Consider the following 11,812-nt stretch of genomic DNA (forward strand, 5'->3'; position numbering starts at 1 on the left):
TTGAGACCTCAAATACCCAAATTTTCGGACCACCCTTTGGTGGAGCTTCCCGGGGCCTCTGGGAAGTCATCTGGGATCTAAAGTCTACGGGTTGGAACGGCACACATTGACAAAAGGCGATGTAGTCGTAGCCGTAGCCGGATACTAGGTTGCCGCGTGAGTTTGAGATGGCACCGGAGCCATTGTTGCCTTGCTGGATGCGGCTTTGAAGCGGAAGAGGGTGCCGACAAGCAAGGAGAAAGTTGAGACATGTAAGATTATCGCGTGGGGCCGGCGCCGTCACACGAGGTCGCATCACAAAAAGCGGCAGAGTGATGTAGGATCCTCGCTACATAGAATTCCTTATCGGTACTTGTAAGCGAATCAAAGGCTGTAAGTGTAAGCCATCTGGGCGACTAAATACATAACAGCACATCAAAACTGGGCGATATCCGATCGGAGGCAAACGACATCTATTAAATTTGGGGGTAAGGATAGCGATGGAAGGAGGGAATGAGCGGGTAGGAAACGAAATGAGCGGGTAGGAGACGAGTGAAGGAAACAACAAGTAAACTGAGCAATGATCTGAAAAGGGTGAGAAAACTGAAAACACAGATATCGGCAACCCACGTCCACTTCTTCAAGTGTTGGTGGTATCGGTAAGCCACGCGTTGACCAGCGCGATGCCTGCGCTGAGCCACTGCTTCATCTTCGCTTTCATCTCCATCTTCTTTCGACTCATCCAACAAATCATCTCCTTGATCGCCAAAAACCCGCCTGAAAACTGTGAGAACCATAAGGTTATAAGGCAGCACTTACTCTGTCAACCAATCGAAGCGTCTCTTTACCCCAATCCGGGTGATCGGGGTCAGAGTCATCAGCAAAGGCGTCCAAGACTTTGTGGTAGAGAACGGAAAATTTGTACTTGCTAGATTCCTGGCCGGTCCATTGAGGAACGCTACTAATGGCTAGTCGAATCTGAACTGTTTCAGTTTGGACTTGCGAGTATACAGAGGCGTTACCTGTACCACCACCTAACCCACGATATGAGAGGTGACGCGGCGCGTGTTATGGATGGCGGCTAGACAACCTAGCGAGATTTCGTCATTGGCGGCGTGGCTTGCAGTCGAACGGGAGACGAGTAAGAGCCGGATGCCCTGCACATACATTGTAAGGACCTGTGGAGAAAAAAAGAAGCTAGGAACATACCCGCCAAATCGCAACCCCAGTAAAGAGGTTTTCTTGGTAGCTCTGTGGGTTCCATTTGCCGTCCGGCTAGCAAAAGGAGGGAAAATATTTTGAAGATGGGGTGTACTTGCTTTCGATAATCTTGTTGTAGATGCTAAATGAATGATCAAGACGGCAAGGTCAGTGGGCTAACGCTAACGCACGTTTGAGCTTCTGGGCTAAGCCAGTTTCGTAAGTAGAAATAGGTGTGCAGTGGAATAACTATACAAGAGAGGAGGCGCTGGACTTGTAAGGTGAGCGTCAGATTAATGGCCCATCAGATGATTTACTTTGTAGACGGTCCATAAACCAGAGGCGGGAAGAAAATCCGGTCTTTCCATGGCATGATGAGCATGCAGAGTTGAGGATGTGCCAGACCCCGCTTGGCTTTGGTGATTCCTGGTTCAATGGGTGGAAAGAAGCAGTCGGAGCGGGAGTAGTATGTGTAGGTTATCCTGTCACTCCCAGCGAATAGAGAACCTCAGCATCAATCGTGTCCTCATCAAGGTCAATGAGGGTCCATCTCTTCACGGATTTGTTGGCCATCGCAGCCTCTTGAGAATAACGATGCAACATCAGATCCAACGTAGCCGCGAGTGTCAGCAGCTACATCGTCCCCAAGCTTCATGGTCTTGGTGTGTGTGCGGAGAATGTTCAGCGAGTTGCCGGACTCCTCGTCTTCACGTTTGACAGGATCACCCTCTGATACCAAGAGTTAGCTTGCTAGAATAAGAGAGAAAGCAAGTCGACTCACCCGTATGAATAACGGTGTCTTGAGCCACAATGCAAAACTCAGCTGGGTCCGTCTCGATAACCTCGACCTCGACTGTGCACATTCCTCCACGGACAAGGGCGAAGATAGGAGCTTGGCATCGAGGTCCGCATATAAGGACGTTCAGGTCTATAGGCACTGCCAGCTTGAGAAATACTTTCCTCCTCTCTGATTGTTGATAGCCGAATATGAGCAGATTGATTCTCATAGATTTCTGCAGCTTCTCTGGCAGAGTCATCTATTCCCAGAGTTGCTCCAGTGATAGGATCAAAACATGCTGCAATTTCGGCTAAGAAGTGTTCAACTTCAGCTGCATAAGCAACAATTAAAACTTCCATAACTTTAGGATCATAGTATACATTGGACTTTAGACCAACTATTAATGATGGAAGTTCTGGAAGTTTCTGCCCTACTACTTTGAAAGCATTGGAAGCACGCTTACGTAAATTATCAAGAATCTGTTGCAAAAATTGATAATTCTCAATAATGAAATTGAAGCCATAGTCCCAAAAATCAGTACGTTGTTGTGCTTCAGCAACACTAACAAATTCCATAAGTGCTTTCAATTCCCTGTCAAATGCTCTAAGTGCCATATACTCAGATAAGCGTTTAGGTCTTGTAAGCATTTCATTGTTATCTGCATCACTTGCTATTTGAAAAATCTCTCGGTGACGAGGTCGAAGCAGTGGATCCAAAGAAAAGTGTGGCAAACATGTTGGGACAGTTATCTCAACTCGTCTGGCAGGGAAAGCCCATTGTATACCACTTACAGGTAATGGACCAATGGTAGGAGACAATGTCATAACATGATGAAAGTTAGGATACTTGGCTAGAAGAGCATCAGTATCTTGTTCTCCAGTGACATTCTTGTGAGCACTAGGTCCAAATGTAGTTTGCAGCACAGGAAGAGGAGTAGAGCCAGGAGCAAGACCAGTAGTCAAGAAGCTAGATTGTACAACAGGAGCAACCATGTAATTCTGATAGTTAGGTTGTCTGGGCTCAGGATTAGATGGTCGTGGGTCATCGGCATCATCATTGACAGATGCCAGTGGATCATCAGCATGTACAGATGCTGGTCGTGATCTTGATGGTCCGCGTGAGATAATTGATAATTGATAGACGTAGCGTAGAGTGTACGATTTGGCGTTATCAATTGATAATGTGTTTAGGGTTCAGTTCAGTTCGTGCGACGGCACCCAAATATCAAACAATACTCCAAGTCAGTTGATTGAGTCTTCTCTTAGAATAAGAGAAGATGAGATAACAAAAACAGTAAAGCTACTGTGAAAAGAAAATAGAAATGGTAATCTTGGTATAACCTCAGATTCAAGGCTTTCTCCGTATAACCTCAGAGTAAGGCCTCTGTTTAACCCCAGAGTCCAGGCTTCTCCCGTATAACCTCAGAGCAAGGCTTCTGTTAACCTACAGAGTAAAGGGTTCTCCATATAACCTCGGATAAAGGCTTCTGTATACCCACAGAGTAAGGGGATCTCCGTATAACCTCAGATTAAGGCTTCTGTAATAACCACAGAGTAAGGTGTAGTGAATGACAGTGTCAATTCAGGTAGTATCTGATACAAAAGAGGATGTGTAACTACTAGGGAAGTGAGCTGTATTTATACCTTTGGGAAGAGTCATACTGAGTCATCATGAGTCAGTATGACTCTCCAAAGTTTGAATTGTTTGTTCAATTGTTCTGAATTGCACAGTCAATGCACAGTCAAGAACAATTGAAATGAGTCATTCCAAGTCAAGAGTTTATTACTAAACTCTATTGTTCCTGCATGCACAGTCAAATGCACAGTTTGCACAGTCAATGCACAGTTAATGCACAGTTTGCACAGTCAAGCACAGTTGATGCAAAGTCATGCACAGTTGATGCACAGTATGCACAGTTGATGCACAGTCAAGCACAGTTGATGCACAGTATGCACAGTCAAAGCACAGTCATGCACAGTTAATGCACAGTCAGAAACAATTATGGTGAGTCATTCTAAGTCAGATGTTAGAATGAATCACAAAAAGACTTATTGTTCTGGATTGTAGAGTCAATAACACTTTGATCATAGCATGTTCAATGCATTTCGAAAAATTGATATGATCAATGATGTGATCAAAGTGATACAAACAATAAATAAGCACTTTTTCCCAAAAAGGAAATATTTAAGTACATTGAGGCTCCAATATAAATAGATTTCATCACAGGTAGAGGTGCTTCACAAGTCGATGTGCGAGCTCCCCCTGCAAAAACTTGTTAGCAAATCTATAGAGATCAAAGGAATTAAACCACGTTTTGCGTAGAAGTTGAATCGGTTGTCCCAAATCGTAAAATAGAGATGAATGCAGCTTGTATGTGGTAAGATTGAATGGTTTCTCCGCAGCTTCCTTCGCCTTTTTCAAGTTTGAGTTGGTGGTTTCTATTGGTGGGTCGCCATTCGAAGCGGGAGATTGCCCATCCATTGCCAGGACAGAGTTAACTGGAACGGAATGTGTTGATACAGGATTTTCTGGGATGGAATTTGCGGAGATGGAGTTTGCTGGCATGGTTTGGTCGGTGTTTGAGCCTGAAGACGGCCCAAGCCCATTCGTTGGGAGCTTGGAATTAGTAGACGTAGGTTCTCCTGTTGGTGGCGGCGGCAGGGCGGAGGGTCCAGCTATCGCTTCTTGTGTGGTGGATTTCCTCTTCCCCAATGTTTTGGTGGCCTTTTTGGTTGCGGAAGGCAGTAGTGGGGTAGAGGAGCTAACCTTGGAATTTCTCCCTGCTGACCCCCCCCTTGGTGGTTGGCTTTTTCTTAGCCTTTCTTTTGGTGGGTTGATGAGGGACTGCAGCAGATGCAGACGGCTGTTCCGCTGCTGCCGCTGCTGCCTTTTGGGCCCTCTTGGTCCTCTGACGTTGTTCGCGGGGCAGCTCGTAGGTTTTGATGTTTACCGTCTCCCTTGCGAAACGCCCGAATGGTCGTAAGAAGGTCAGTGGTTGCTGTTTGGAACAGGCCTATGGTGGTGGTGGTGTGCATACGAAGCTTAGCATACCCATGCCAAAGCGCCAGCTCAAAGCAGAGCTGATTTACGAGTTTTTGGTGGAGAGGGAAAAGCCCATCGATGACGGGAAGGATGCACTGCACCAAGTTTCAGCTACTTATGTGAAAGAAAGGAACTTCTTTTACTGGCCTGCAACACATCTTCAAAGTTTCGGGCCGCAGCATATTTCATGCCTGAAACGTTGTGACCAAACGACCTGATAACAGATCGGCCAAAGGTCTCGATCTGACGAAATCTTGAAGTAGTGTCAGCCAACGATGATCTCCTGTTAGTATTACTCTTGCCTTGCGTCAAATTCACCGACGTTCTCAAAGGTTTGGAGCATTCGAATCAGATGAGTTATTATTGCTTTTGCGACTCCAAGTTCCACTTCGTGTAGTAGGTCTGGCACCAACATGTCATAGAAATTGAAGGGTGTTTTGTCGGTGTTGAGTTTGGAGAAGGTGTTCTATCAAAACATTTAGAAACATCGCATGCTGAGGTAAAAGACAGACCCGGACTGGGACCCAAGAATTTTGTTTAAGCATTTTGTTGATAGAAGAGCCCGCAACAGCGAAGCCGTTCTCAAAGATGGCCCTCCTGGCATCTTCGATGGTTTTGGCGTCAGGGATGGTCATCAACTCTAAGAACTTGGCGCCTTTTCATGTCATTGACAGTCCCCATTTCTGCAATCTGTTTTTTTACGATGAAACAGCGGGGGCAAGGCCGGCCACCCATGCTCCTGATCGTGGCCAGCAGGACCCTGGGCAGATATTAGAGGATTGCCGATGGATTGGCGCTGCTCACTTTTCCGGATAATCAGCACCGTATATAAAAAAACGCGGGAAAACAAGTCGAACGATGCCATCCAAGCACGTTATCTTGATGCCATTTTCATAAGCGTCCAAGAAATCCTCTGAGAGTAAAAGGTCCCAGATTCGATGGAACAATTCTCGTTTTAGGTGGGTGTAGACCTTGTCTGACATATCACATCCGTAGTGTTGACAGTATTCATCATGAATTGAGTCAGGGAGCTGAAGGGCATAAGTGTTGAATCAATAACAAACTTTGGATAGACGTACACTTGCAAAGTAAGCTTGATGAAAGCCAGCGTTTGAAGATGGCTTTGCTCGAAATTCCTTGGGATGATTTCCAAAGAAGGTGTAGCCCGGCCAGAGCGAAGCCGTTCCAAATTGGGCCAGATGTGTGGCGTCGGACCATATCATCAGTGCCATGATGATGCTTTCCACAGGATCGTCTGGTGATTGCGGAGGGGGAGGTTGAGGAATTGCTTGAAACGCCTCAAGCATTGCTGCAGAGGTATAAATCTCCCCAAATACTTCCTCATGATGCGAGGGAAGGGTGGGCAGGCCATCTGAATTTAGCGGGGTTGCGGGGTCGTAGAGTACAATGTCTGGTGATTCTGTTTCAAAGGTCGGGTCATATCATAGAGAGAACGGAGTGGTGTGTAGTAGCTTGAAAAGTGGACCCTGTAAAACTTCTCGGATTGAGTCGAGGAGAGAACGATAGTGAATGTCCGTGACAGTGAATACTGGGGCGTCGTCTTCTTTCTGAGGGTGTCCGACGCAGGGCAGCTTGAGCTGGACACTGGAGTTAATCCACTCCTCAGTAACTCCGAGGGGCTCAATCCCTTTCTTGTCCAGGTCGTCAAGAAATTTTTTGGTTGAGAATGGGCGCGGAAGGTCGTGCAAGTTGACTCCGTCGGACTCTGCTTCCGCATTGGGTTGAAGAATGTTTTAGATTCACCAATAGACCCCGCATTTTCTTCTTCCACGTGGTACTTGATTATGTGGGCGACGGAGGCGTTTGGAAATGAATAATACCACGGTTCTTTGGGAAGGGGCAAATTGTTCCAGTCAATGTGGCTGGCAGTTGGCTTTGCAGCATGGTAGAGATCGTCAAGAGTAATCGTCTCGTCGGGATCGTGGGTAGGACGGCGTGGATAAACCTTGTAAAGGCCGAACTTGTTGGGCTCAGTTCGGACCCAACATTGCGGCGCTGGTGGTACAATTTCGGAAGGTTAGAGTTCAGGTTCTGAAGCAGGACCAGGTGGCTCAACTGGTGCGTGTTGGCGAATACGAGGTGGGCGGGGGAGGGGCGGCGTCGTTAAGCTTGGCAGGTGGATGTCTCCGGCGGTCAGGTAGGCCACTTTTGCGATATCGTTGGGGCTCGGGGTTGTCGACTTGTATCTAGGAGATATGAGAGATGATGGTGCAATTAACACCAGTCGTACCAGAGTAGCCTCAGGTGCCGGCTCTGGTATGGTAGAAGATGGATCACTTCGTCCTGAGAAACATCGAGTGAGTCCATCGACACATCAACAGCGTCTGAATGCGGATCCAGCATCTCCAACGCATCCTCCAGGGCACGGTTGAGCCCTGTCAGAGCGGAAATATTGGTGTTCGACTGCTCATGAGCCTCCGTGAGCGCGACCTGGGCGTTGTGCAACACCAGCTTTATACCAGCCATATCTTGAAGTAGCAACTGATTGTCGACCTCCAGCCGTTTGACTTCACTTTGGGAGGCCTTGCTGTTTTTGTAGAGAGCATGGCATGATTTTTGTAGCGACTAAGAGTAATTCCGTCAACCTAACCTAGGCAAAAAAGAAGAGCAAACACACCTTAATTTGACCAGTCGCTTTGTCGAGCTGTGCACTCTTCTTCAGATAACTCTCGTGCGCCGTAACCAGTTCGGTCTCCAGCTCCACTTGCCTGGCTTGATTCACCTCTGAATTGCGCTCCAGCGTAGCAACCTCCTCACGCAGACGGTTTGTTTCGTTCGGTCGTGAATTCGAGTTCGTCCTCCATTTGTTCGTAATTCGCAACAAGTGCCTTCTGTGCAGTCTCGAGCTCGTTGTAGTCGGCGGTCAGCAATCTGAGCTTAGCTCGGACAGAGACTGGCATAAATCGTTAGCCATAGTAACAAAGAACAATGGCCACAAACTTTCTGAGTCAGACATGTCCTTCTCAGCAATACTGAGGATGAAGTCAGAGGAAGAACAAGGAAAAAACTCGAAGCATGCACAGCCGGGGAAGAAGAGGAGGTAAGGGAGAGCCAGCGACCGCAAGATTGTCCGATCCAGGGGGGTAAAAAGGCTGTCCGAGGCAGGCAACGACGTTCTGGCGCCGGTCCGATTTGCTGGGGCAGAGGCCGATCCCGCAGGCGCAGGATATGTGGTGTTGCTTAACACTGGCAGAGTTATGCCACGCGTTTTCAGGAAGGTCTGGAAAGTGGCGGGGTCGTCCGAGCTGGTCAGCATGATGTTGCGGCGAGGTGCGGTGAGGCGGGGGATGGCAACTTGAATCACAGGCATATCAGCGGCTTTGCCTTATAAGCGTTCGCTGCTGGCCGTGGCAGGGTCGTTGTAAGGTAGAAGCCCATAAGCAGTCTTTCGGAGTTGTGGAACAACGGCCTGAACAACTCTACTGCCGCCTAGAGCCTGAGCGTCGTCGATGATGCCTGGAGACCAGACAACCGCATTTGGTGAAATGAGTGTGTCACGTTTGACTTGAATTGATTTCAAGTTCCTGTTGCTGTTTTGAGTCTTCGAGGCCAAAGTCGGGCTCTATTCTAAATTCTCCGGCGAATTGTTGAACTCCGTGTTACAGCTTGAAGCACGTCTAGTGGCTCGCAGCGTTGACTCCGAGTCAGACTCAGATGCATTCGGCGGCAAGCGCCGAGCCCTACGAGGGTTTGTTCAAGTTTGGTTGGCCCGGGAGAGGCTTGCTTTAATAGAAGAATTAGAGCCTCTTGAGCACCGTTGTTGCAAAGACGCAGAGAGAATCTTTCTTGAAGAGGAGGGAAGGTGCCTTTGAAGACTTGTGTGCTATTTCCAAGCAGCCAACGACTATCTTTGGCAAGACAAAGATCAACTTATCGCTAGCCTACACCGAACTCTGCAGTCGCAAAGCGCCCTCCGTGTGGAGTTGTCCCGTGCTCATCGCAACCTGCGTCGCGCTTTTCAACAAAAGCTCGTAGGTGTGCTCGCTCTTCGAAGGCTTAGTTTCACGTTTTCCAGGAGGTTAAGGGTCAGCTGTCTTGCTTCATGATGGAAGCTAGGGAGCAAGTAGTTCGGTCAAAGGCTCACACGACGAAGCTCGAGGCGCAGAACGCCAAACTTCTGTTATTGTTTGAAACTGGAGATGGCATAGTAAACGTAGATGCTGTTGTCTTTGTCAATGAAGCGTATGATGACTTGTTACTCGCAAACTCCTGATTTCAACGCATACATGAGGGATGGGCGCATCATTTGCTCACACAATGGTGGTGGTCAAGAAGCCTTTCTTAAGCAATGTAAATGAGTATTACAGTCTGGTACACGATGTGAAGCAAAAAGAATTGGAGAGAATTAAGCGTGAGGCTGACTATCGGAACAGTGGTCACAGTGGTGGGTTGGGCGAGACGCTGTGCCTTCGCGCAAAGCGAGTTTCGTGAGGCCTATGTCGTCCTTCGTATGGTGAATCTCGGACACGACTTGGTTCAGTTGCTGCTCCAGATAATCAAGATACTGCAGTTGTTCCTGAATGCAGCGCAGAGTGAACTGCTCCTGGGAAAGAGAGCGTTGGAGGTGAACACGGAGGAGACGTAGTATTTGTTCTCCCTCAGCGGGATTGCGAGGTGCCTTGATTGGTCGTCTGTGGGTCATGCCCCAGTGCTACGTTGTCGGCGTCAGCATCATCTGCCAAGGACGAAAAGAAAAAACGACACCATGCGTGCACTGTAGTTAGAGGTATGAGCTTCAACCGCTGTGTGCAAGTGGGACGTTACGGTGGTCATTGTGTGTGGTGGTTGGAACAGCCCTGCTTGACTCAGAGTTAGAGATCACATCATTCAAGCGCTGGCACTGCCCACGCGGCGGGGCACGTGAACGCCACTCGTCCTCTTTCTAGCAACCACCATATGCCTAAAATTATCTTTTCCCCCTTCAGCCAGCTGAAGTCCTAAACTCAGCTCGACATATCAACAATCATTGTTAAAGTTGTTGAGTGGGAAGGGTTTGAGAAGCGACAATGACACAAATTCGGCTTTATTTACGAGAATCGCGAAGGAAAATCTTCTCCCGCCGCCAACCCTCAGTCGTCCCCATTGGCTCTTGTATATCTATCGCCGAACACGATTGCTCAATGAACGCCGTCAGCGCAAGCAGCCCTGAGCTCGGCAAACCCCCCGGCGCCATATATCGGCGCTGCTCAATCGTTCACACATTTAGCCTCATTTTCGTTTTCCCCCTCCTCCCTCTCTCGTTTCAAGCCATCAAATCTCGCCACGATTGCTTCGCTGCCTCCATGGATGGGCTTCCTCCTGGCCCAGGGCCTCCAAACCAAAGCGCTGGTCAAGGTTGGTCGTTTGCACAGGCGATAGGAATTGTTATCATGATTAACGTTGCGCGCAGGCTTCGGGCAGCCATCGCCACAAGGACAAGCCTGGTTTCACGGCGATAACAACCTCGGTGGTGGTCTCCCTGGTTCTTCGTCTCCACCCAGCGACAATTGGGTGAGTCTCACCGCCCTACTGCTTTGCCCTGAACCTGACAAGCAATGACAGACGGCTCAAGGAGGATCCCAGTCAGCGCCAGGTGCTGGTGTGGACGACTTGGCAGATTTGGACGACGAGGACCTAGTCGACGACATTGAAGACTCTTTGGGCAACATGGGGCCGGGGCTCTCTTCGGAAGCCCTTGAGCGAATACTGGAGAAAATTGATTACTGGCATCGCCGCTTTGGGCCTTCCCAGGCCAACGTCTCACAAGCATCCGAGCCTCAGCCTCCACCTCATCAAGCCATGATTCCGCCCAGTCAGCACCAACACCATCTGCCAACAGTAGCGCAACAAGTGGGCGCAGTGGCGGTCCCTCAAGAACGCCAGGTCTCCATGAGTCGTTCGACGCAAAGTGCATCTGTTCCAATTGCCCAACATCTTCAGCCTGCGTATCTTCAGGCAAGTTAGCTGTCTAATTGTTGGCCTACTTAACGTTGAAAACAGAGATTCGGACCAAGCCGTCTGATTCGAAATCTCCCTTCTGCTCCATCCAGCCGTTTCAGTGGCTCTCACTCTGCCTACAACAACAACAATACGCACCAACCTGCTCATTTTGACCAACAACAAGCCTACAACACCACTCCTTCCCCGCATGACCACTGGCTGCTTCTCCGCAACAACCCATCGTCCTTGCGGCTGCCCCCAAGCCCTCTTGGGGCGCTTCCTGCCCAAAACAATGACCTTGCGCAAATTCCAGGTCGCTCTCATCATAGCCGACCAGAGTCTTCCTCTTCAATGTCCCCTTCTACTTTCAATCAACAATCTCGGGGCCTTCAATTCACTTTTTCTTCTCCAGTGTCGTCAACTCTAGGTCAGCGCCATGCCTTTTCCAGTCAAGGTTGCTAACGAATAAATAGAATCGCTCCATAGCAGCCCATTGTCTTCCTCTTCAGTGCCCCCTTCAGCTTTCAATCAACAACCTCGGGACCATCAATCTTCTATTTCTTCTGCTACGTCAACTCTCGGTAAGTGCTGTGCTTTTATTTAGTCAAGGTTGCTGACCAACGAAAAGAACCTATCCAAGAGCAGCCTCCTTTGTTCACTCCTCATGTTATGCAAGACTTCGATAACACCCTTCCTTTGTTTCACCCCCCAGACACGTCCGCCTTGGGGAACTCAGATTCCAAGAGGGACAAGCAGCCTCAGCCGAGAAGTGCGAAAGGAAAGGGCAAACAGAAAGCTGTTGAGCCCGGTAAGCTTGAACTTTCAGCTCTGAATATCGCGTTGAATCTTGCGTAGGTTCTTCAGGGAATGGAG

The 11,812-nt window shown here is 48.7% G+C and overlaps 1 protein-coding gene across 1 annotated transcript; it reads right to left on the reverse strand.

Annotated features, from left to right (window-relative positions):
- Nucleotides 1–4,770: 4,770 nt before the first annotated feature.
- Nucleotides 4,771–8,330, reverse strand: MIND_01144100 (uncharacterized protein; the record flags this gene model as incomplete). Its single annotated transcript, XM_037367976.1, has 13 exons — nt 4,771–5,094; nt 5,322–5,465; nt 5,512–5,654; nt 5,702–5,802; nt 5,873–6,030; nt 6,079–6,419; nt 6,486–6,725; nt 6,764–7,015; nt 7,077–7,206; nt 7,298–7,585; nt 7,638–7,728; nt 7,778–7,913; nt 7,961–8,330. The coding sequence occupies 13 exons, from the start codon at nt 8,328–8,330 to the stop codon at nt 4,771–4,773; spliced, it is 2,718 nt and encodes a 905-aa protein (XP_037215808.1).
- Nucleotides 8,331–11,812: the final 3,482 nt, after the last annotated feature.

Source organism: Mycena indigotica (genome assembly GCF_014461135.1).
Source record: "Mycena indigotica strain 171206Taipei chromosome Unknown Mind.scaff0010, whole genome shotgun sequence".
Taxonomy (NCBI): Eukaryota; Fungi; Basidiomycota; class Agaricomycetes; order Agaricales; family Mycenaceae; genus Mycena; species Mycena indigotica.